At 41.1% G+C, this 26,607-nt stretch overlaps 1 protein-coding gene across 3 annotated transcripts in view; it reads right to left on the minus strand.

Annotated features, from left to right (window-relative positions):
- Nucleotides 1-16,377: 16,377 nt before the first annotated feature.
- DDX4 (DEAD-box helicase 4) overlaps nt 16,378-26,607 on the minus strand; it is a 104,035-nt gene continuing 93,805 nt past the window's right edge. For all 3 annotated transcript variants that reach the window (XM_054032240.1, XM_054032239.1, XM_054032238.1), the window contains one exon: nt 16,378-17,140. In XM_054032240.1, coding sequence (XP_053888215.1) covers nt 17,057-17,140 — 84 coding nt within the window. In that variant the 3' untranslated portion in view covers nt 16,378-17,056. The remainder of the gene's footprint in view (nt 17,141-26,607) is intronic.

Genomic DNA, 26,607 nt, shown 5'->3' on the forward strand with positions numbered 1-26,607 from the left:
GTTTTGCAATATTGGCAAACCCACAGATAAGCCTTCTTGTAATAGAAGCAGAGTCCTATTCTGCACATCAGAGTAGGGAAGTGACCATTTCTGTATAATTTCAATTCTCTCTTTCCTGAATGGAAATTACCCCTTCACTTATTGTGTGCCCACGGTAAATATTTTCCTAATAACTTTTCTTTGGGTCCAGTTTCAGATTGCAAATCTTAAATTTATCAAAGATTATTTGTAAGTATTAGCTCTTGTTCAAAGGTTTTAGCATGCACCAAGATATCATCTAGGCATAGCAAAGCAGCTAAGAGGGGCATGCCATGTAATACCCTCTCCATTAGCTTTTCAAATGTGTCTGGTGCATTGCACAAGCCAAAAGCCAGCACTTTAAATTCCCACAGGCCTTGTGCTGTTGTGAAGCAGTTGTTTCACTGATCTTTGGCTCAGTTTCCACTTGCCCATGCTCACTTTTAAGATCCAGTGTGGAAAACCAGATTGGACCTGTCACAGCATCCAGGGTATCATCTGTTTGTGGTACTGGATAAGAATCCTTTAAAGTAACTTCATTTAATTTTCTCTATTTCAGAGTCTGGTGCTGCCACTCTTTTTCTTAACCAAAACTATAGGTGAGACCCAAGGACCAGTGGAAGGTTCAATCATGTGTTGCTAATATATTTCTTCAATGGCTTGCAATGCCTCTTCCCTCTTAGTTATTGGTAAACAATAAGGTGGCAGTTTAATTGTCCAGTTTTTCCCAGTATCAATCTTGTGCTGGACCATTGCCATACAACCTTAATCTTTGTTGGATTGGGAGAAGAACTCCTGATTCTCAGCCAGAATATCTTAGACCATTCTACTGTTGCTCATTTAAATGAGCAGCACTGCACTGGAACAAGTCCAATAGAAACTCTGGGAGCTCACTTGCACCCCTCCCCCTTATAGTTTTACTCTTAGCATTTATTAGATTCATTGGTTCACATTTTGTAACCATGGTTCTCCCCCAACCCCCCTCCCCCTTTTTTTTTAAAAACTATTTACAGCTGGTCAAAAACCATTCAGCAAAAAGGTCAGGAATCTGTTCTGGATCTGAATGCAGAATTTTAGCAGCTAAGAGTTGCCTGAGCTCTAGATGGCAAAACATATTACAACTACTCACCATGTTACTTTTGCTGGAAAGCTACCACAAAATGGAGCTGGTTTCTGCCTCTGGAAGCAGTACAATTAGTTCACTGCAAACCAATTGCCTACAAATCATCTGCTGCACCTCAGCCACATTTTTAAAGGGAATGTCCACAGACAATTTGTAAGACACCATTCCTGGTATTTATTACCATTATCAGCCATAATAAAATCCAAACCGATTATTAGCAAATGCACCATCTTGGCTATCCAGACTTCTGACTATCCAAATTCCAGAGATCCAGTTTTCAAACAAGTGCAGGTTCCCCAGTCATAGTTTCCCTTTGAAATCAATTAGATAGTAAGTTTTGGATCCCCTATTCCATAGCCTTTTCAGCACGTCTTATGTCTTAAATGTACGTTTAACCACCATCCATTATCCCCATACCTTTCACAGATCCTATCACACACTCAATAGGCAGGCTCTCATTATTGTTTGCCCAGATCTAAAACTGTTGGGCTGATCCTTGTACCTCCCCACATCACCCAGTTCAGGAAATGGGTGAAGGATCTTCATAAGCACTTATGATGCTCTGCTCTAGCCAGCCTAAATTTATAACAATCCTTTCTGTGGCCATTTTCCACAGTACCAGCAGATTTAACTCAATCGCTACCCTTCATTTTTATATTATTGCCAATTTCCCTTGTTTAACAGAAAAAGTGATTATTTCAGTTTAATCCTTCAAAAGCAAACCAGATTAGAATCCCTTTCCACCCCCATCATACATATTAGACATGGAGCTGTATGTACAAGGTTCATGGCAATCAGATTTCATCTTCCTAACTAGAAACTGCTTACTCTTCTGGTACACTGCTGCAAGGAGAAGTTCCATGGAAAATTCTACAGCCTTTCAAAGTGCCTTTGACCGCCTTTTGCTGAACCTGATCTGCAAGTCTACATCCAGCTGAGTGTCTATAAATCTGTCCATTGCAAATTAATCCTGGAAGTCCTTGGTGGAATCTGGATATTCCAGGAAAACAAGTCTCCTCCAGTCCTCTGCCAGTTCAGGTGAAGTATCTTCTTTCCCTCAACTCCTATCTCAGTTGAACCCCAACCAGCTTTATTGATGGCTGGCCCCAAACTGTATATCAAGAGTTTGTACCAAATCTAGATAACAAGAACATCAGTTTCACTCTGCAGCTGCCCAGGCTCCCAAAGTCTGCAGCTCCAGAGAAGTCCCACCATGTAGACTCACTCAAACTTTGCAGAAAGTGAAATTGACAAGAGTTGTCCAGGCAAGCAGTCAGGGAGCCATCATTTGTTGTTGTTGTTGTTGGAAAATTGAGTATTTTTGGCAAAAGTTGTTTTCTAGTACAAACTTTCCATTTTGCGAAAAGGACATTTTTCATCAGAAAATCATTCAGATGAAATTTTTTTGTCCAGCTCTAATTCCATGATTCTACTGCAGGGCAGAGTTAAGTTTGTTTGGGTGCACTAAGTGGACATGTTTGGGTCACATGCTCCAGGAGATACTTTTGTTCTGTTTTGTTTCTGCATTAAAATATATTAAATACTGCTAAACAGTATTTTAATATGATAGTGTACTCCAACATTTTAAATTTCTTAGTTTTTTTTTTTTATAACTATTTAGATACTTTGCAAGCCATAAACTCTTGTGAATCAATAATTTAACCATCAGTGCTGACCAAAATCATGGACTAAACCTGAACTCACTACTTATTCAGACAAAACTCCCCTAGATATCACAAAGTTTTGTCTGAATGAGACATGAGCAAGAAGTTCAGGGTTTGGTCCTATGTTTTTATTTTTGTAATGTCATCAGCTGTATCCTGGATTTTGTCTAATGATTCCCTGTGCTGACGGACTTAATGTATTGTTTTTAGTTAGTGAAATCAACTCAAAAAGGGCTCAGTCCTGCACAGTGCTGAGCACTCTAACCAAATCTAGCAAAGTTTTTAAGCATGTGCTTAACTTAAAGGAATGCAAGTCATCCCTTGACTTCTATGGGACTACTTAGATTCTTAAAGTTAAGCACATACTTAAATGTTTTGCTGGATTGGAATAGAGTGCTTATCACATGACAGTATCAAGTCCAGAAGCAGTTAGTGAAATCAGCATAAGTTATCCAGGCTGTTAAATCTATTTGTAATGATTCAATGGGACGAAATTAAGTTTTTTTTTTTTGTTTTTTTTTTTTAATAAAGTGTCTTATGTAATTTACCAAATGGAAGCACTAGAAGGTATCAGACTGAAGAACATTTAGAAACAAATAAACTAACAATAAAATTAAATAGAAAATATAGAGAAAAAGTATAGTCATTGAAATCAGTACCAGAAACATGTTTTCTGATCCACAATGTGCACTTTGGCATTTAGGGCACAGCTATGCAGTGATGTGTGGGAATCCCCTCAAATGAGCAGACATCTCCTCCCATCCTGAAATTGTCCTAGCTGCATGGTGGGCAGTGAGGCAGGAACTTTATTGGCTAAGTTGCTGTTCCTGCAATGAGGGGGAAGAGGGTAACCTTGAAGGAGAAGGCCTAGCACACACACTCCTCCTCTCCACTACCCCAATAATGTCCTAGCTGGAAAGTAGGGAGTGGCAGGGCCATAACCATGCTAGTATGGCTGCTGGATCATGGCTGCTGCTCTCCTCTCCCAATTATGCCCTTTAAAGAGGGCAGACCCCCATCTACTAAAATTGGCTCTAATAGGTCAAAATCAGTGTCTGCTTGACAATTTTTATCCTAAAGTGGTGATAAATTAATGAGAAGTTAAACCAAGAAGCAGGAGCAGGCCTCAAATGTCTCATAAAAATGTACGGTAGAACCAGGAATAGAAACCAAGTCTCCCACTCCAAGTTGTGGTTTAAAACAGTTTTAGTTGAGTAGGCTTGATGGAGCCGAATAGTGATTTTTAAAAAGCAAAGGCCATTGCCCAACATACTGTGGGGTGAGTGTGCTTGTGGCCACATACTTTTGAATCATAGTGCTGGGTTCCCTTTTCCTTTGAATAAAAATACTCTCTTCTTATACAGAAACTCGTTGCTTGTGAGTGAGGAAGTACTGCCTCTTAGAGGCGCCCAGCGGTTGGTATTTAGTTTTCCCAGATTACTGGGTGGGGTTTTGAGTTAGTTTGGTTTCATATTGTTAAAAGGAACCCCTGGATATTGAACCAGGCGTGTGTTGCTATCAGCTCTACCTGGCAGAAGGATTACACAGATTGAAATACTGCTTTCCCAAACTTGGCATCAGACCTAGCTTCCATGCCAAAAGGCATAATGTTTCACAAAAGAGTCAGTGGATTGCCCCACATTGCCGTTTTACAGATCTCACATACTGGCATGTTCCTGAAGCAAGCTGGAGGTACTACCTGATCCCTAGTGGAGAATGCCTTGACATTCAGAGCAAGATGCTTGCCAGCTGATATGGATCATGCAATGTATCTCCACATCTTGGAGATTCTCTGTGATGAGATGGCTTGGTGTTTCAAAGAGCTCAATATAGCCACAAAGACAAAGAGGCTATCTGTCCCATCAAGGTAACAGAGCAGGGTGGGAAACATCTAAAGTACGTAGCTTCTTCTCTCCTGGCATCAAGTGTAGTTTTGGGAAGAAGACTGGTAGGTTAATCAGCTGAATGAGATGAAAATCTGAAACCACCTTAGAAATGAACTTAGGATGCAGTCTCAGAACCACTCTGTCCCAGTGAAAGGATGTGTACAGAGATCTGGCTTGGAGCTCACTGACCTCCAAACTGAGTCGATGGTAACCAGAAGGATCACATTAAGGATGAGGAGACATACTGAACAATCCAATAACAGCTTGAATAGAGGCTCCAGGAGTTTCAAGATAATGGTGTCACAATCCCATGTAGGAGTTGGGTCTCTGACAGCTGGGTAATTATGTAGGAGGCCATCTTGGTACTGTTGGATGTGAGAATAGAGTATGACTGCACTGAAGCATGACAAGCAGATATTGCCACAAGGTGGACTGTCAGAACTAAAATGTTAGTCCAGTGTGTTTCAAGTGCAGTATATAGTCAAGGATCTTTGACTGGGTCCAAATTACCCTGCACTGTCCAAATGGAGAACTGCTTCCATTTGGAGGAGTAGGTCTTCTTAGTAGATGGTTTCCTGCTCTGTATGAAAATTTCTGAGCCGGTCAGGAACCTCGTCAATAGGGCTCAACCATCAACATCCAAGCCATCAGGTCAATAACTGTGGTTCTGGGTACAATAGACAAATATGGTTTTGAGATATGTCTGGGGGCAGTGCACTAGGTGATCGGGCAAATGGACATTTGCAAGATGCCTGGCAGCCAAAATGCCTTAGCCAGTTATTATCAATGTGGCTCTGTGATGGGGTGTACTGGGTCCTCTAGCAAGGGGCCTCAGAGTCCTTACAGTCCTACCACATGCTGTCCCACAAAAAGTACAGTGAAAGTGGGTCCCCTAGGAATGCTTAGAAAGGCTCCAGGAAAGCAGACAGAATGCAGCAGGCTCAGTCAAAAGAAGCTTCAGGGGCTGAGCACGTCAGCTTCTGGCTGGGACCAGAAGGGTGAAGGAGGACGAAAAGACTGTGAAACTCCACAGGTAAAGAGCCTGGGGAGAAGGGACAGGACTGTGAAGCTCTCCAGGCACATAGGCCTGTGAGCAAGAACCCTGACTAAAAGGGGACAGACAGACAGCAAAGAGGCCTGAGAGAAGACTGAGAAATCAGGTCAGAGGCTGAGGAAACTCTCTAGACAAGGAGGTCTGGGAGAGATCTATCCCATCAAGGGGAATAGACAAACAGGAAATAGACAGAGGATCCAAGGTGGTGATGGGACAGAGTGAGAATCAGTCCAGGGAATGCTGCAGCAGCAACTATTAAAGATAGCAGCAATGGACTTCTATTTGTAGGGTCCCTGGGTTGGGACCCGGAGTAGTGGGCGGGCCCAGGTCCCCCTCTCCCCCATCAGTCACTGGGGAAGTGGCCCAAGCCTCAAGAAGGGGGGTAAGACTCAGTATTAAAAGCCTAAGAAAGGGGCCAGAATTTAAAGCTGAAAACAGAGAATCACTGAGGACAAAATCTCCAGGGAGAAAGCCCTGGGGGACTGCTCTATACAAGGGCAGGCATGGACTTAGAGTTAGCCCAGAAGGGGCTGAGAACTGAGCCCAGAGATGGGGCTAAAGACATCAACAAGGGTTCAGGGACAGACCCTGGTGGACCTTTCACCCTGGAAGGGGTTCCTTCATGCTTTTAAACTATGTGCGACTTAGCCGGAGGCTGAGCCACTGAGGACCTACCTGATAAAGGTTAACAGCCAACAGGGAGCACTCATGTTCATGTGATACTTGGACAGGAGTACACGGACCTCAGTCAAAGTTGCAAGGCTGACAGGTAAAGTCTGACAAGCAGCATCATATGCATGCATGCCATGCGGCCTAGTAGCCTCAGATATGTATACACCATTGCTGTCAGATTTGATTATAGGACTTGTGTCACTGACTCGAGACTACAGAACCTATCCTCTGGTAGATAAGCTCTCAATGACTGAAATTTTATCATGGCTCCTATAATCTCTGCTTTACATTGTCTGATGGTGCAAGACAAGATTTCTCATAGTTCACAGGAGTCTTACTTGCAAGAAAAAGGAAAGGATGTATTCTAGGGCTGTTGCAGTCTCTTTCTGGAACCTACCTCTGACCGGCCAGTCATGCATGTATGGTAGACATGGATTCCCTTTCTCCTTTAAGGCACTGCTATCACAGGCAAGCATTTTGTCAATACTCCTGTGCCACAAAGAATCCAAAGAACAGTACTTTGTATTGGTAATAGCCGGGTGCCACTGTGGATCTTCGGTACTTTTTGTAGACTTGGGGGATGGCTATGTGGAAGTATGCATCCTGGAGGCTGAGAGTCACAAACCAGTCTTGAGCTTCACGAAATGGGGTCAAGCATTATCATCCTGAACCAGAGATGGTGTAATGCATTTGTTTAGTCTTCTCAAGTCTAGGATAGAATAAAGATCTCCTTTCTTTTTTGAGATAAAGAAATATCCTGAATTCTGGGGGCACCTTTTCCCTGGCTCCTAGATGAAGCAACAAGGCCACTTCTGTTTGCAATCATCTCTTGTGAGACAGTCCCTGAAGAGAACTGGGGAAGCAGATGGGTAGGGAGTAGAGAGAGAAACTGGATAGGGGAGCCATGGCAATGATCTATGAGCTATGGCTGGCTTGCTTAGTATTGGCTAGTCCAATGCCATTCCTGACAAGACAGTGGCTGTAACGGAGAGCCAGAAGGCCTTTCTGTGGTGTCCCCCCCCAATCTCAGAGGAGAGGCTTCTCTGTTTAAAGGTGGTAAGAACATTTGCCTCCAGAGTCTGAGAGGGGGAAGAGACCTCCTTTAGGGCTGGTGCCAAGATATACAGTGCTCTCGGTACCAGGAGTCTGTACCAGTAGATGCTTGGGTAGCAAAGATCACCATATCTCTTCCAGAGATACATTTTCAGCTTGAGTGTTGATGTCAAAGGTTTATCGCCAGAGTTGCAGTCTGTATGGGAGGGGGTCTTCCTCTATCCCCTTGACAGAGCAGGGCTTGGTGCTTCTCCCACAAAGCCATAAGTAGTCTGTCCTTATGGGATGACATTGAGCGCTACTTGGAATGTATGCCTGTGTTTGGAGTAAATTTCATTCCAGAAGTATCGGCAGCAGTGCTGGGGAGTCTGCTTTGGTGCCAGGTCTTTTCTTACAGGAGTCCTCTCTGTGCTGGTCTCAGATGTCACTAGCCTGTTAGTTGGAGTGCTGAATGAAGCTGGCATGTCCTCTACCAAGATTGGGTCCTGTGGAGACAAGTTCAACAAACAGATCTTCACAGATTACTCCAGGAGCTGAAGCTTCAACCAAGTATCCCATGATTTGCACATTCTTGCAGAGAACGATTGGCACATTGAACACTGATTTGGTATAAAAGACTCTAAGGGCTTTGTATACACTTATCGGAGGATCAATGCTACGCCAATCGATACATCAACAGTCAATTTAGCAGGTCTAGTGAAGACCTGCTAAATCAACCAATCGTTCTCCTGTCAACTCCTGTACTCCACCTGATTGAGAAGAGTAAGGGGAGTCGAGGGGAGAGCATCTCCCGTTGAGGTCGCATAGTGTGGACCCCGCGGTAACTAGATCTAAGCTACGTCGATTTGAGTTACACTATTCACGTAACTCAAATTGCGTAGCTTAGATAGACTTTTCCCTTTAGTGTAGACAAGGCCTAAGCAGTAGAGGCAGAACTGTATCATTTAATAGAATTAGTCCATCACAGAATGTGCAGAGATTGAACCATGCAAGTTTTAAGTGCCCCATGTTGAGGTGCCCTGTACAGTGAAGTGTGTACAGTGGCGGGTCTGATCATCAGTATTAAGTCAGACAGGTAGATATTCATGGCTGTCAAACCAATAAATTGGAGTGTTCTGAAGGTTTTTTTTTTTGTTTGTTTGTTTTTTTTTTTTTTTTTAAGAGTGAGGTTTAGCCAAAGTTAAGAACTAGTGGGTCGTACACTCACCAGTTTCTGCCCTGCTGCCATGGGTGGTAAGAGGGAACGAAGAGAGGGGCATGGCTGCTCTGCCGTTTATGCCTTTATACAAGAACACAAGGCTCACATGCGACCTCCATGGGTACAACTATGCAAATGACACCAATCTTATATACATGAGCACCTACAATGGAATTCATGACACATACTCTAAAGAGAATATGCTTACCTACATCCAAACTGCTCAAACTAATATTTGAAACTAAATGTTTAGCACAATGGTACCAATTAAGCGCCAAACCCTTGTGTCACCTGATTATCTTTTTACACGCAATGCTATGATATGATTATTACAATCTTTCAATGAATAATAAAGATTTGACCTGAATCCTGAATAGTTCATGTATTTTTCAGTTCATATAAAATATCTTCTTTAAACAGAATAAACAGTTCAATATACATAACTAAACACTCTGTACAATATCTTCCTGAGTACCGCAAACAGACAAAAATAAGTCAATTTCTTCTGTTTCAGCATATTTCAGTCATCTTTTCAGAAAAAAATTATATGAATAAACAATCACCCCATCTCAGAATGTGTGCATCCTCCATTTTGCTGATGGTAGGAAAAGCAAGATAAACAACATAACTTAAGCAAGATAAACAGCTATTAATAGGGATTAGATTAGACATTCTATTTATATCAGTTTTAGCTTACTTAGTTAAAAGGGAGGAAACAGAAAAACTATAGTGCAAGGAAATCCCAAATGTATGGTGTTAAGGTGTAAATTAATCACCAAGTAGTGCGGACAATTTAATGCTCAAATTGTTTAATCACAGTCACTTAGTACTAGCTGAGAAAACTGCAGCATCTCTATCAGGTCAGAGGTAGATTTGGGGTATTCCACATATAGCATGTTCAATACAGGAAAGAGATCACTTATCTGTACAGTTTGAGATGTTTTGTCCCTATGGGTGCGCCAATATATGATGTGCACATGACCATGCGCTTTTGATAGGAGACTTTAATTAGTGTCCTTAGATTAACAACAGCACAGCAGAATCAGGCTGCCTGTTTCACTTCAATGTTTTTCACCATTCATTTAACTTAGCTTTTGAGATTACACAGAGCTCTTCCTTCAGGTCATTTTTTAATACCTGAAGAAGAGCTCTGTGTAGCTCAAAAGCTTGTCTCTCTCACCAACAGACATTGGTCCAATAAAAAATATTACCTCACCCATCTTGCCTAATATCCTGGGACCAACATGGCTACAACTCAACTTATTTTATCTTGAGTATTTCTATGCCCCCATCGCTGTTGAATCTGAGCACTTCATAATCTTTAGTGTTTGTATGCTCACAACCCCACGTGAGGTCGGGAAGTACTTTTATTTCTATCGGAGGGGCAGCGAGATCAAGGACCAGATCTTTAAAGATATTTAGGTGCCCAAATATGAAGAAAGGTGCTTCTGAAAATCCCTATCGGCATCTTTAGGTCTCTAAAATACCTTTCAAATATGGCCCCAAGTGACTTGCATATGGGCAAACAATGTCTGTGGCAGAGCAGAGAACTTAATGTCAGCCACCCACAGGCCAGGCTAGTTCCTTCATCATTTGCCCTCGCTGTAATTTTTTTTACTTCTGTTCAATGAAAAGAACAAAAACATACCTATATTTAAGGGTACTACATAACACACTGTAGTTTTGAAGATTAATAATATGACCCACGAAACAATTTTAGTAACACCTGGCACAACCTCTTTGTATTCGTCTGTGCTTGGAAACAAGCACACACGCTTCATTTTAATATTTCCCTAAACTTAAAAGATAATTAGAAAGTTACAGGAAATGAAATTGGGACTCAGTTTTAGCAGTATGCTATATGTATTCAGAGGATGATACATTCTTGGTAGTTCACAGAATGTGGGTGAATAGCTGGTTTGGTCTTATTGCTACTTAATACCTACTGCAAGTTGTAAGGTAGAATGTAACTCAGTCTCATGCAGAAAATTCATTGCAAAAAATGCAAAATCAAGACTAAACATAAGTAATATATTCTAGGGAAAGCCAAATTTACAGCAATAGGATAACTACTAGGTAAAAACACAGTCCATGTGGTAGAACTGGTAATATTTGAAGATTTTTAGCATACATCTACACTTCAAGCTGGGGATGTAATTCCTAGCTCAAGGAGACATACCCATGCTAGCATGCTAAAAATAGAGTGTAGGCATGGCATTTTAAGAAGCGGGAGGGGCTGGCCAGCCTACCCAAGTATATACCCATCCTAGACACTAGTCATGTATATGGGGGTGGGGACTAGCCCCTCCCACTGATTGCGACACCCCAAAGCTACACTATTTTTAGCACGCTAGCGCAAAGCTAGCACAGGTATGTCTCAAACTGGGCATTACAACCCCAGCTTGAAGTGTAAACATACCCTTACAACCCCAGCTTGAAGTGTAAACATACCCTTACAGAGCATAGCTGTAGTGGTCAAGATCTGAGCTAAAGAACATTCACACAGCTCAGTGGTCTTACTTACTTGTGACAAAGGGATCATTTCATCAGCTCTATGCCACCAAGGGAAATACACTTGTTCCAGAGTAACTGCCTGGTGGCCAATTCAGGCAAAGCTAGGGTAAAGAGTACACAGAACCTAGTATGAGAGCCCTGTATTGTTCTCTTGTGAGCCAGTATTTGCATGTTGACACCAGAAAAAAAAAAAAAAAGCTGGCTTAGCAGCATATTTTAGAGGAGGGAAAATATATAAATATAAATCTCTTTTTAATGAGTCTACAGAGAAAGACTATAAACATTCCCTGCTGAAGAGTGGTTTTTAAGATAACTGTTTATTTTATTATGGGTTGCTTTCCTGTGTGGCAAACAAATAATCATGGAATGGACAATCTTCACACAGTGAAATGAAATGTTGCCAGGCAAGAAACTTTGAAATTAGGCAACTATTTTAAAATATTTATATTACTTTATTCCATATGTTTTTATATAAATCTTCAAGTCTCTTACCTTACTTAGTAAGCCAAATTTTACATCCAAACACCAGAATTATCCAAATGGTGCAATTGCAGATCTCACACTGGTTCAATCAGACCTGGCATTTTCACTCAAGGCTGGAAAGAGGTTGCAGCATTGACTGTGCTGTTGCAGTAGATGCGGATGACAGTAGTTAGTAGTATTCCATGTGCTGCTGAAGCACAAGTAACATTTTGCAAGTGACACAGAGAACCACGTACTCCCAACCCAACTTATGTGCTTCAGAATGTAGGCCTCTTTGCAAAAGCAGCAATTTTAGTGTAGCCAGAAGGGCTGGAGTTAGCAGAACTTACTGTTCTTGTTTCAAAGAAAACCAGGAAAAAAGCATGCATCATTCAGCATATTACTGAAGCGGACCTGGTGGGACTGTACAGCAGCAGCCAGACAGGTACATGCAACATATCACAGAACTACTTTGTCAATGAAAATGAGGGGGTGAGAATTAGCACAAGTCACTGGATAGAGGAGAGTCAACGTAAGAGTAAACCAATTGTTGAATTGTACATAAATTTTCATTAAAGTTGGAAATTTGGTGGTTGAACTTAAAATTGGTCTAAACCAGGGGAAGGCAAATTATGGCCCGCAGGCCACGTCTGTCCCGTCAGACCTTTTAATCCGGCCCTCAAGCTCTTGCCAGGGAGTAAGAGTTGGGGGCTTGCCCTGCTCCGGTGCTCTAGCTGAGGAGTGGGGTCAGGGGGCTTGCCCCGCTCCACACGCCCGGCACCCCCCAGCCCCTGACTCACAAATTCCTTGATGAGCACCCATCTTCACACATGCAGAGCCACACTGCACAGGCATAACCAGCACCGCTTACCCAGACTTCATCATGCTGTTTCTGGGATTGGAACCCCACCCCTACACGGCAGCATGCCCAATCCCTGAAGCGCCATCCTTTTTGCACCAACCTCCGCCTAAACTAGCCAATGATCAAGGCCAGCAGCATCGCAGGATACTGCCCCTAATAGAGTCCAATTAGGACCGCAAGCTCCTTTATCTATCACTCCCTGAGACACCACTCCTCCCAGAGACTCCTCATTTCTCATCAGCCAACCACCTCGACCCAGACCCTCCCGGTCTTCTATGGCCCCACCCTCGAGATTCTCAAAACCGCCCAGGCACTGCATGCATCCCAGCTAGGGTGCCTCTGCCTGTGGTGGTGCCTGGTACAACCGCCTTGATGTCACTGCCAGCAGGGCCCCTTGGAGTCCCTGGTACCGCCCCTGTAGAGCCCTTCTTCTCCCCCCTGGTGCCACACCCCATGAGTCCCCTTTCCCCCACCTCGGTAATTTCATGGAGATTTCATGGCCCGCCATACAATTTCCATATCCAGATGTGTCCCTCAGGCCAAAAAGTTTGCCCACCCTGATCTAAACCCTTTGAAAAAAATACCATCCTTACTGCCATATATGGAACAAATGCTGCCTCCATTATACTCATGAATCATAGCCCTGTGAGCATGACTGTAAAGGAAACTATATGTTGAATCCGACAAAAATTTGTGATAGCAAGATGATAAATCAGGTTCACGCTTCAAGTACAATACATCTTTCTCTTAGCAGAACTCTTACCTCACTAAGCTTCCGGGAAATTATTTTCACCAGATTGGACACAAAACTAACAGCAAGGAGGAATCCTTCAAAAACAACTCACATGCTGAAGATACTACTTATTAGAATTACTTGACCAGAAATACAGCTTTAGACATGTCAGTTTTTTCTTTTGTTCAAAACACCAATCCTCCCCTCCTCCCACTGGTTCCAAGGAAAAACTCAAACAGGGCTCTCAATTTAAAAAAAAAAAAAAAAAAAAAAGTCAAATGTGTTACCCAAATGTGTTCATAAATAATCAGCAGCTGCTAGTTTCTCCATAGATGAGAAACTAAGTAGTTCTCTAAGGGGATAGAGCCAAAACCAGTGTAAACTCTCTCCGTACAGAGGACGGTACGGTCTACGTAAGAAAATACCAAGTGTTACAATTTTTTGTTAATTTATTTCCTTTGCTAAAAGCAGGATAATCTTCAAATGCTTAGGAACCCTGTTGCCTCTACAGTACTAACCAGACAGATGCTCTACCCATCTCTGGGCTCTATAACCTCTCCCAATTTGTTTATTTTGTAGAGGGTTCCTGGTTTTGACCAAAAAAGAAGAGTACAAGACATCTCTAATGATCAAGTATGTCTCCAGGAAAGTGGTATCTTCAGCTAGGTGCTATTTTTATATTTCTGAAAAGATCCCTGATGTTTGGTTAATGCCTTTGATAAACTAGGTATTTCCTTTAAAGGCATGTGCCTATTTGGGGAAGAGCAGCAAAAACTGAACGCAGTCCACAAAACCTTGAAGATTATCTTGCTTTTAACAGAGGAGGCATGATCTATTAAAGGATCACGTGTGAACAATTTGCAGTTTCAAGCCAGAACTTTGTGTCCTGATAAGGCTTATCAAGGAAGATTCTGCAACACTGAAGCAATCCTGAAATAAACAGGACGAAAAAATTAGAATGCAAGTGTGCAAGAGAAAACTAAGTTACAGCTAGTGATTTGTAGCTGAGACACCAAAATTAAGGGCACAGGACAGACATTCCTTCTGTAATGACACTAGATAAATACACACATACAATCTCATGCCCCTTTACTTTTCAAATACCTTCCTCTTCTAAATTGGCAATAAAGAAACCCACATTTGATTAGGATGAACAGAACAAGACAAAAGAAAAAGGTATAGTTATGGTGAATTGCCTTTTTCTGGTTGCCCGATTAGTTTTTTTTTTTTAAATTCATACATGAAGCCAAAAGAGACAACAGTGACCATGCAGCCTGATCTCTTGCATAACACAGGCCCGCAGGACTTCCCTGAAGTTATTCCTGTTTGAACTAGAGCAATTCCTTCAGAAAAAGATCAGGAAGTTTAAAAAGTATTACAACACTATTACTTTTAGTAACCAAACTTGTAACTTCAAGATTTAAACTAAATTTACAAAACATATCTGAAGTACCAAGAGAATTTAAGAGTTCTCTCTTAGATTCAATTATTTGCAGCATTATCTTTCACCTGAACTAATTTTGGTCCAGGACCTATTCATTGAGGACATATGTCAGCACATGGAACTGCATTGCCCAACTTTTTAAAGCCACTGCAGTGCTTACCGCCATCCCGAAATAGGAAAGAGGGCAGGGAGAGACCACACAATAATAATCAATGTAGTCTGTTGCATTTACAAGTTATATCAGGAAACAGCTGAAGTTTGCAATGAAAGTATACTGTAATGGGAAGAAAGGTCAGATGTTTACAAAACCCCAGAAACATCCACACCAAAGCAGACTTGTTCCAAATGAAAGCTTCTCTAGAATGGGACAAAAAGGCTTAACAATCCAAGTATCACAACACAGTGACATTAAAAAGAAATCACAGTTTGAGAACTCTTGGACTAACTATCGACAAACTGACCGCCTTCAGCGGCAGCAGTCAAGGAACCCTAAAACCAGAATGATACAAAGGTGGACCCTCCTAAAACCAGCAGCTCCGAACTCTGAGCTAAGGGAGTTTCCTCATTATGTCTGCATGCAGGGTCACTGATGCTACAGTGAAAATTGTGATGAGTGCCGTTGAAGAAACAATATTTTAAAGTTAGTGGGGAGTATTTTCATTGCAACGTTTAAACATCTCAGGCCATGCAAAGATTTAGTTTGTAGGAAGAAATGCTTTAATGTAGTATTTCTCAAAGTATAAGGTGTGCAGAAGACTAGTGGCAGGAGGGTGTGGACAAGACCTCAACTGTTCCCCAGGGTCTTCGCTTTTCTTTTTAAAAGAAATGTCTGTAGTGATGATTGTGAAAACTTTCAAAATATGAAGCAAATATATGTTATGCTGAGATGTCTGCCTCAATTAGCAAAGAACTTGAAACAGCTGAGGTGTGAACGCCCCCATTTATCTCAATATGTGCACTTAGATGTCAGGGATAAAGCTATGTTACCACTTTACTGTATGCAAAAAGGAAAGGAATATGACTGTTAGGTCAAAATGTGCTAAATATTCTGCACATTATAGATCACTGATATATAAGCACAAAGGACAAAAAGATCAACTGAATCCAGAGCATCATTAAAACAGTCTTGTCTGGCAGTTAAAGCTCAGGTTCTTTTGTACTGCAAAGCAACTGGACAAAAGGAGGGTAGACACTAAGTCTCACCTTCATGGGTATGTGGTCTTGGTGTCAGCCTAAGTGTAGTTTACCCAGCTGTTGAGTGCATGAGCTAAGGGAGGAAAAATGGGAAAGGTTTGTTGAATCAGATTTGAAAGAGAGAAAAAGAGGCCCCACATAGCTGTTCCTTGGGCTAGGGCAATGTTACTACCGCCCAGTAAAATTACATTTAAGTCAACATGAAGGCAAAATGATGTTTAACATCTAGTAAAATCAAGACTTAAAATGTGAGTTTTGCTATTTGAAGAGAGAAGTTGTTTTAAAAAAATCCATGTGATTAGCTGTTTTGTAAAACAACTTCACTACAGCCAGACTCAGGATGGACCCACTGACCTTTTGTTTTGTACGGAAATAGTGTGCTTAGAATACAGCATGTGATGTTCAGTATTTAGCTGACAGACTTCATGTGTCGGAAGTGGATATTATAAAATCCTACATCATAACAAAGTCAAGATAAAAGCAATCAGCAACACAAGACATAATCCTCAAGTTTTTATTAAGTATGTTTACAACCAGTAATCTGCAATAGCTCTTTACAGGCTAACGTGATATGTCATCTGGTGCATACAGTATTTTACCTTTGACATATTTGAGAAGTTAAATTATTTTGCAATTACCATTTACATTTAAGTAAGCCCTTTATAACGAGTCTATATCTCAAAGCATCTTTTTGTAACGTTGTGTAGTTCACATATAGACTATGGACTTGTAACTGGTAACTTGGACTAATTTACTGGTTTCTTTTTAAGAACAAAAAATGAGAGAAAAATGACAGCAAGAGAGGGAATTTCACACATTCTGCAACAAAGAATACTCACCGCCAAAGGATCATCAGTAAACACTCTTAATGATAGTTTTTGTAATATATTTTCAAGAGTGGAAGTCTTGGTCCAGGATGTATGAAATTTGTTAAAATGCCTTTCACAAAGTATACCAAAAGTAGCAAGCAACTCATGGAATACTACATTTAGTAGATCCACATTTCTGATGGAATCACCACTTTTTAGTAACACAAACAGTTTTTTAAACATTTTAAGTAGTTTACATAACTAAATTCTTTACTGGCTAGTTAAGTGAACATCTCTCACTTTACAAGTCTTTAAAAAACAGAAACTTTTGTATCAAAACCAAAATCTATAACTTGGTACTGTTTTAGTCTTAATCCCACGACTCATCAGCTGTACCTGTAGTAGATGACATAGTAAGACCTCCAGTGTTCATACTGTCTTTGCCTTGGTAAATCTAAAAAATAAAGTTGATACTAACTTGTAGACATTTTAACTTAAAAAAAAAAAAAAAAAAAAAGTTCATTTGTTTTAACCTGAGTCTAAGCTATATAAAATCTTACCCTTACCATGACTATGTATATATACATATATACAGTAGAAAATTTGTTAGTGATTTATTTCCCTTCTGGGACTGACCTCCCCAACAGTTAGACATTTGGGCTGTGGCTGCCTCCCTGCAAATAAAGACAGTTCAGATTTGTCCACAGGATTATGGGGTTTGGCCATGCCCATTTTGCTATTAGAGCAGATACATTTGGGGGATTCTTCTCACTGCAATCCCGTAAACAGAACACTGACATTTCTTGGTCTAGTCTGTAGCAAATAGGTCTATTCTTGGATATTCCCACCTTTGAAAGATGCTGTTCAGGATCTAGTGGTTGACAGAACACTCATGGTCACCTGAAAATTGCCTGCTGAGCTGATCCTCTAGGACATTCTGTAAGCCTGGTAGATATAGAGCCACTTGATGGGATTTTATGATTTTGTCAATTCCTGATATTAAAACCTTCTTTATAAAGGGAAAGGGGAGAACTGTGCTCATTCCTGACATAATTCCGTACAGTTGTGGTGTTTGTCATTACTTGACTTGTCTAACCCTGCTGCATGGATCAATAACTATTGTGCACACTAGGCAAGTGGCTCTGAGTTCTAGAACATTTACATGGAGGCAACTTTTCAAGTGAATCCCGAAGCCTTATGTCTGAGGGTGGTCTATACAAAAGGAATTCTCAGGCAACCTGTACCCTCATGTCCACATGATATCTGCTGGGTAGATACTGATTTTAGCTACCTTTGAATGGATTCTAAGTGAAGTCTGATACGTGGTATGGTAAATATATAAGTCTGAGGTATGTTTTTACAGATGTCTGTGGATGACCATGTAGATGGCTGATGAGGTCTACCAAGGTCTGGAATCTCTCCTGCAGTAGATAAATTCTTGCTGTTCTCAGATCTAATCTGGCTCCTATTAATTCTATCCTTTAGGCCAGCAATAGTGTGTATTTCTTTGTTGATCCCAAGACCCAGTGTGAAAAGAAAGTTCTAGTATCAAGTGGAATTATTCACCTATTGTGGTGATCTTCCTTGAGTGACCCAATCATCGAGATTTGCGTATACTGTCCCTTGTCTCCTTAGGTGACCTGACAACTGCTAAACATTTGAATACCCTCGGTGCTGTTGAAAGGCCAAAGGAAAAGTTTCTGTTCTGGTAGTAGGACACTTCTACTTTGAATTGGCGATATTTCCTATATGCTGGATGTGGAAGTAGGCATCTTGTAGGTCAAGAACCATAAAACTGTCCTGGGGATCTAAAAAAGGAATTATCAAGGCACGGGGTATCATTCCAAAACTGAAACGGCTCCAGATTAGCTCTTGAAAATGACATCAAACTTGCTGCTGTGAGGCTGATATGGGGTGTGCAGTAGAGGAAGAAGTCAGAGAACCCGCTTGTGTCGAAACCTCTGCTTCTTCCTTGGCAACTTCGATTCTCTTTGTGGATTACAGTAGTAAGCAAAGGGCCTCTATTTGGGATCTGGCCTGCCTTATTTAAAGAGCTGGCATAGAGGCTCCAAACAAGCAAGGCATGGCTCTTAAATCTGAGAACCAAGAGTTACATCAGTAGGCACCTTGAACAGGTCACAACGTTCAAATGGGAAGTCTTCAATGATTGTTTGGACCTCTTTTGATATTCCTGAATATTGCAGCATGGAGCCCTGTATGGGCAACAGACATGACCATTCAGCGTGACACTGTATCAGAAGTGTTTAATAGTCTACAGTAATATTTGGACCATTAGCTGTCCATCAGATACAATGGATTTCAGTTCTTCCCTATGTTTTTGTGGGAGTCGTTCTATAAACAGTGACACCTTGTCCCAAATGAGGTAATATTTTGACAGACGTGCCTGGTGATTTGAGATGTGCATCTGTAGACTTAAAGACCCAGTTACTTAGTATGGAAGTCTTCCTGCCAAACAAATCAATGTTTTGCTGGATCTTTGTCTCTTGAAGTCATCTTTGGAAGCCTTTGTTGTTTGTATAGTCACCATTGCCAGTAATCCAGGAACTGGATGGGTGCAGAAATATTCAAACTCCTTAACCAGGACTTGATAATGTCTACCTAATTTTTAGATGTGGGTACCAAAGGTTGGGGAGGGGGGGGGGAAGAGGCGCCACTTTTATTTGCTGATTCCAGTAGCCCTTTGTTAATGAACATGGCCTTCCAGGCCTGGAGGAGTGCATGATGTCCAATCTTCGGCAGGATTTTTCTTGCACTATCTCCACGGGGTCTGCCATATGATGTAAAAGATCTTGAAAGATTTTAAAAATCACACAGGTAACTAGAAGAAGAAGAAGAAACTATAACCTTTTCTGGTGAGGAAATGGATATTGCTGCTGGAATCATAGGCTCTTCCATTTCCTGCAGGTAGTGTTCTTCACTGTCCTGTTTTTGCTGATGTAGGCTGTGGAACAGTACCAACAGACTCTTGAATAGACTCATGTCACTGGATAAGGTAGGGAGACTGAACTCTAGAGAGGGCAAGCAGAAGTCTTCCTAGCTGGCTGCACACTCAAAGTAGGCCAATAAGGTCAAGATTGTATATTGCAGGGGTAAGAGGCTGGGGACATGGGAGTGGATATCAAGGTGACTGTTCCCCATGAAAACCTTGCAGTCTGCTGCAAATTCCTAGGCCCATTTAGACTGAGACCTAAGTGAGTGAATGGAGCATTCCTCCCTGCTGCGTTCAGAAGGGAAGGAAGAAAACAAATACTCTTTCTCTAAGTGGGGACTACTCTTGACTGGTGTCCTAGGGTGTTCTTGAATCCCATCACAATCAAGAGCAGCAGCATTCATCAGTACTGTGGCAAACAGTTTTCTAATGGCAAAAAAGAGCAGCAAGGGTGATTCTGTCTGTGCTATCACTGTGTGATTGCTCAGTACAAAGAAAGGTCTTCAATGCCTAGAAAGTGCCTGAAGTATCAGCAACAGAGACATTGGCACAGGAGTCATCAGCACCTCGTGCACTAACAGTACCAAGATATCAGATACAGGGAAGTGTGGACTGACACTTCTGGGTACTTGGTGACGGGTTTATGCCAAGGCATTAGAGGAACCTAATGTGAGTCATGAACTACCTTTTGGCTGAGCATTGTGAAAAGATACTGTGGCATGGTTTGGTTTTTGCTTCATTTTACTAGGCCCCACAGAGGATGACCTATGGCTCTGCTTGGTGTGTGAGGTGTTCTTTCTTACCCCTTTCTGAGGGCTGGATGTGAGGGGAGTCTTAGCTGCTCTACTTGACTCTGAAGTTGAAAGTTTCATTCTCTTGGATGAATGATCCCAGGAGCTTGGAGTAAGGCCACAGTCCACAGAAGCACCAACCAAAGCTGTCCAGGCTTGGTAGGGCCTTTTGTCTAAAGTTCAGAGGAGGCTTTTTCTAATCTCTCCAGAAGAAAGTTAAGATTGACCTCTCTTGCTTCCAAGAAACTGCATAAAAAGGAGCAGCAGACCTGACTAAATACTGGGGATATGTCCCTCTCCAAGGTAAAAACAGACACGCAGGATTTGTGTTTTTAAGTGGAATAGCCACATCACAAGAGGGGCCAGTTTTGAACCATGGGGACTACAATTCAGACACTGCTACTTGATCCCAATACCATGAGTTCTCTAAATCTAATAGAAAAAGGGGTGGGGAAGGATTTTGATTGATTTTTTTTTAAGGCAATGGGTAAATAAGAAGACTGCTAAACAGCATCGGGGGAAAAGCTGCACAATGTCCAGAGTAACCTGACACTGCAAGGGCCCCATCTTGCTGTCATGGGAGGCAAGAAGAAATTGAGGGATGGCTGAGCCCACTCCACCTTTTATGCTCACAGGTGGACAGTACAAATGCAGACGTAGTATTTTTTTGGCCGGTATCTATTGAGCTATCTTGAGTACATGTGCACCATAAGTAAAAACCACGTGGCCAACCACTCAAAGAATTAAAAGATAATTTTCTGACTAGCCTGACTCTAAGGTATATTTTAACTGCTCATTTCATATAGTCATACCTTCTATTTGGGGAGTTAATGGCTTTGAACAAAATGGGGGAAGAATGAGCTACTTTTGTTTATGTATGAAGTAAACCTGGTTCTTGAAGATGATCTACCAAGAATCGTGACCTCTAAGAGCAGTGACACTGGAGATTTTTGCTGCTGTGATTGTAACTAAGTATGTCTTGAAGAAAGAAAATATAGGGCATTAGATGCCATTGGTTTCAATGGATGAGTCTTGGGATTTTGCAGCCTCGTAAGTGGATCCTAGGTATGGAAGACAAGGCAGAATAGAGCCTGTATTTATAATACTATTTAACTCAGACATAAGATCTGATAGTGGGAAGCCAAACCCAGGCCATACTGTAAGAAACCCAGGAGGAGCTGGAAAATACATTTTGTTAAAATCAACCTTAAAAAAAAAAAACAACCGTAAGAATTCTGTCCAAGTTCTTGATAAGCCATGAGTGTGGGAAGACTGTGCAAGGGTAAAGGCGTGTAGAGCCTAACAATCTCTGGTCCTTTTCCCTAGTGAACACCCTCAACTTTGTGTTTCAAATGGATGTGAATATGTCCACTTAGCTCCCTGGATATCACCTAGAAAAGTGGTTGTCAACCAAGGGTACATGTATCCCTGGGAGTACACAGATTTTCTAGTTCTTTGCCTAGTTTTACAAAAGGCTATATAAACTGTACTAGCGAAGTCCGTACAAAACTAAAATTTCATACAGACAATGACTTCATACAGCTCTATGTACTATACACTGATGTGTAAGTACAATATTTATATTCTAATTCATTTTATTATTATATGATGAAAATGAGAAAAAGCAATTTTTCAGTAAAAGTGTGCTGAAACATGTATTTTTAGGTTTGATTTTCTAAGTGAGGTGAAATTTGGCGTACGCAAGACAAATCAGACTCCTGAAAGGGATACAGTAGTCTGGAAAGGTTGAGAGCCACTGATCTAGAACACTTCTTGATGAAAAAGCCATCCTGAGTTATCTGCTGATAGTTTATTCAGCCTACTTTTGTTTACTTGATCCACTTGATGTTTGGATGGCCTCCATGGAGCTAGCCAACCTTACATTCAAGGGAGATCATTTAGATAACTTGGGAAAGGATGCTCATAAGCCTACGTCACTGTGTTGTCCGAATGAACCCAAATGGGCTGCTCTCTCTGAAAAGCGAACGAGACCACTTGCATCTTTAGAGTATTAATTCTTCAGTCTCTCGGAGTTACGCCATGTTGCCTGTATATTGTGGTGTCCCAGATGTATTCCCCCATCCTGAAAGGCGGTTATCTCTTCAACATTGAGATCATCCTATCATGTGGGCTACCCGTTTACAGCAACTATGGGACGGCATCGCCACAAACTCTAATGTACAGTCTTGCCAATGGAGTAATCCCTGTTTGTGAGACCAGAAGACCTAGTAGCTGCAGGTACAGATAATGCTGTTACATGCTAGATCTTTCAAAACTTTGCTATATTGAGAAGACAATGGCTGTCTCCTTATATGTCTCAGACTCATATTAGGCCGATAGTCCTCAGAGGTAAAAAAATAAGAGCTCTTCCTTAAATCATAAATCCAAGTGCCCAGAGCACTGTAGACAGAAGCCCTTTGGCTAGCTTCCTGAGAGGTCCACAAGCATGGTGTTTTGATTAATATGTTGTCTAAAGACAAACTTCTCACTCAGTACTTTTGTGAGCACACTGAAACAAACTCGAGTAATATTTTGTACTAATAATGGTGAATTTCATGAGAAAACTGAAAAAATTGCTTTGACAAGTGCCACGCAGAATATGCAGTTTCTGCCAGATTCACGGACATTAGCACAACTCCATTCTGAATTTTGTTTTCATTGACTTGTCCTGTCTTTTGACCCACCTTCACCAACTTTTTAAAACTACATTAGAATACAGAGGATGGCCCTGCGCATGTCTTCTCTTGAGTGACAGGTTCTTGCCCCTATCTCTAGAAGAAGAAATATTTCAGGATTGTTTGATCTTTCCATCCTTAAGAAACCAGGAAACGAGATGGAGATGTGGAGGAACCTGAAGCTGCAGAAAGTGCTGCACAGATACCATCTTCTGTATTCACCTATTTTAAGTTGACAAGAACCAAGTGTTTGAGAAAGGAGACATCCTGGCTCCGAAGGCTTTTTCTGGATTAAGATCTGGTTGTGGAAGTAGGGAATCTGATCTGTTCCCTGGTTTTATTGTACATCATACTGTATGTAATTAATAACTGTATATATAACTAGGGAAACCGCAAAGAGGAACATCCCTAAAAGATACCAGACCTTCCATTGGAGAACAAAGGGTATCCTGGAGCTCTTCCGTTAGAAGTGATTGGACCAGGAGTTTGAGAGGATCTTTGGACTTACCTCTTACGAGACCTTGTTCAGCGTGGTTTGTTGAGTCCCAAGAAATAAAGAGGACTAGTCCCCCATCCCTACAGAAGCATCACCAGGGGCATCTTAGGAGATGTGGGGTGACAGGGAGGTCCCAAAAGTCCATGATCAGAACTATGAAAGAGCTCCTTTTCTGTGGCTCCTGAGGTGCTCTCCAATCAGCTGTTATTGCCCTCTGTTTTCCTTTTTTGGCTGCCATGCCACGATCAGGGAATGAGCAGATGTAAGCAGAGCACAAAAAGTGGGCTCATTTGGTCAAAAAATCCAGGAAATGTTGGTCCCATAAGGAAGAGGGGGGTGGGGGGAGAAAAGAGAAAATGGATTTTCGCCATTGCTGCCACAAAGTTTTGTCATTTCTGTAGCATAAATAATGGATGACGTGGGAACACTGAACCACTACTTTGTTTGCACAGCTGGAAGTAGAAATCTAATGCAAGGGTGAAATGAAAGGTGGCCAAGTCCTGAATCTCACGGACAAGTCTGAACTGACTCAGTATGCACGGGAAGACAGGCATAGCCCAAATGTCTTGAAGCCAGAAGAGATGTCAGGATCCAGAATATGTTCTGCAATGGCTTTTCAGCATGATCATGGAATTACTTTGCTTCCATCAATATCATGTCTGGATAAACAGAACAGACAATGTGCTCACTTCGACATATAATCCCCTTCCAGCTCAGACTGGTGAACAAGTGAGCCATACCAAAGCAGCTCAATGAAACTCAGCATGCACCTCCTTCATGGAAGGCAGACACAACACTTCCACAAATGGAGGTGCTTCTGCTTCTAGTTTAGTAGCTTCAGTGAAGCTAAATGTCAAAGAGCAAGGGAATGAGAGAAACAATTAAGGGGGGGGGGACCCATGAGGAAACCAGGCAAAACTAGGAGATTGAAACAAAGGATGAAAATCCCCCCAACACTCAATCAGAAATGGCCCGGTCAGTTAAAACACAAAAGTTGCATTGAGAAAGGCAGATTCACACTTCTAGATGTCATAGAAGCAATTGGAAAACTTGATTATCTCCTCTAAAGGCAGAAAAATCAACAAAAAGAGCCTCTAAAAAGGGAACAATTTTTGGTATTAATTAGGGCTGTGGATTAATCGCAGTTAACTCACGGGATTAACTCAAAAAAATTAATCGCGATAAAAAAATTAATCGTGATCAATCGCAGTTTTAATAGCACTGTTAAACAATAGAATACCAATTGAAATTAAATATTTTTGGATGTTTATCTACATTTTCAAATATATTGATTTCAATTACAACACAGAATATAAAGTGTACAGTGCTCACTATATTTTTTACAAATATTTGCACTGTAAAAATGATAAAAGAAATAGTTTGCAATTTACCTCATAGAAGTACTGTAGTGCGATCTCTTTATTGTGAAAGTGCAACTTATAAATGTAATTTTTGTTACATAACTGCACTCAAAAACAAAACTATGTAAAACTTTACAGTTTACAAGTCCACTCAGTCCTACTTCTTGTTCAGCCAATTGTTAAGACAAAAGTTTGTTTACATTTACAGGAGTTAATGCTACCAGCTTATTTACAATGTCACGCAAAAGTGAGAAGAGACATTCCACTTTTGTAGCCAACACTGCAAGGTATTTACGTGCCAGATATGCTGAACATTCGTATGTCCCTTCAAGCTTCAGCCACCATTCCAGAGGACATGCTTCCATGCTGATGACTCATTAAAAAATAATGGAGTATTACATTTGTGACTGAACTCTTTGGGGGAGAGTTGTATGTCTCCTGCTCTGTTTTTTTTACCTGCATTTTGCTATATATTTCATGTTATAGCAGTCTCCGATGATGACCCAGCACATGTTTTCCATTTTAAGAACACTTTCACTGCAGATTTCTCGAAACACAAAGAAGGTATCAATGTGAAATTTCTAAAGATAGCTACAGAACTCGATCCAAGGTTTAAGAATCTGAAATGCCTTCCAAAATCTGAGAGGAACGAGGAGGGGAGCATGCTTTCAGAAGTCTTAACAGAGCAACACTTCGATGCGGAAACTACAGAACCCGAACCACCAAAAAAGAAAATCAACCTTCTGCTGGTGGCATCTGACTCAGATAATGAAAATGAGTGTGCATCGGTCCGCACTGCTTTGGATTGTTATCGAGCACAACCCGTCATCAGCATAGACGCATGTCCCCTGGAATGGTGGTTGAAGCATGAAGAGACATATGAATATTTAGCGCATCTGGCACGTAAATATCTTGCAACGCTGGCTACAACGGTGTCATGTGAATGCCTGTTATCACTTTCAGGTGACATTGAAAACAAGAAGCAGGCAGCATTATCTCCTGCAAATGTAAACAACCTTGTTTATCTGAGTGATTGGCTGACCAAGAAGTAGGACTGAGTGGACTTGTAGGCTCTAAAGTTTGATATTGTTTTATTTTTGAATGCAGTTATTTTTTGTGCATAATTATACATTTGTAAGTTCAACTTTCATGATGAAGAGATTGCACTACAGTACTTGTATTAAGTTAATTGAAAAATACTACTTTTTACAGTGCAAATATTTATAATAAAATAGAAATATAAAGTAAGCACTGTACACTTTGTATTCTGTTGAAACTGAAATCAATACATTTGAAAATGTGGAAAACATCCAAAAATATTTAAGTAAATGGTATTCTATTATTAACAGTGTGATTAATTGTGCGACTAATTTTTTTAATCGCTTGACAGCCCTGGTATTAATGTTTGTCACAAAATTGTTCTTGAAGAAACCTCCCCTTCCAAATACAGAATTTAAGTTCAGCCTCTTTTGGCAACTCCTGAGAACCAGCTGTAATACAGATGTCTGTCTCCCTTCACTTTCTCTCACCCCTGAATTCTACACACATTGCTAACAATTCTTATTTCAAGAGCCGTCTTGACTGTCCTAGCCACTCAAACTACAATATTAAAGGACACTCAAAAGACATTTTACACTGACACGGACCT

Source organism: Malaclemys terrapin, chromosome 6, assembly GCF_027887155.1.
Source record: "Malaclemys terrapin pileata isolate rMalTer1 chromosome 6, rMalTer1.hap1, whole genome shotgun sequence".
Lineage (NCBI taxonomy): Eukaryota > Metazoa > Chordata > Testudines > Emydidae > Malaclemys > Malaclemys terrapin.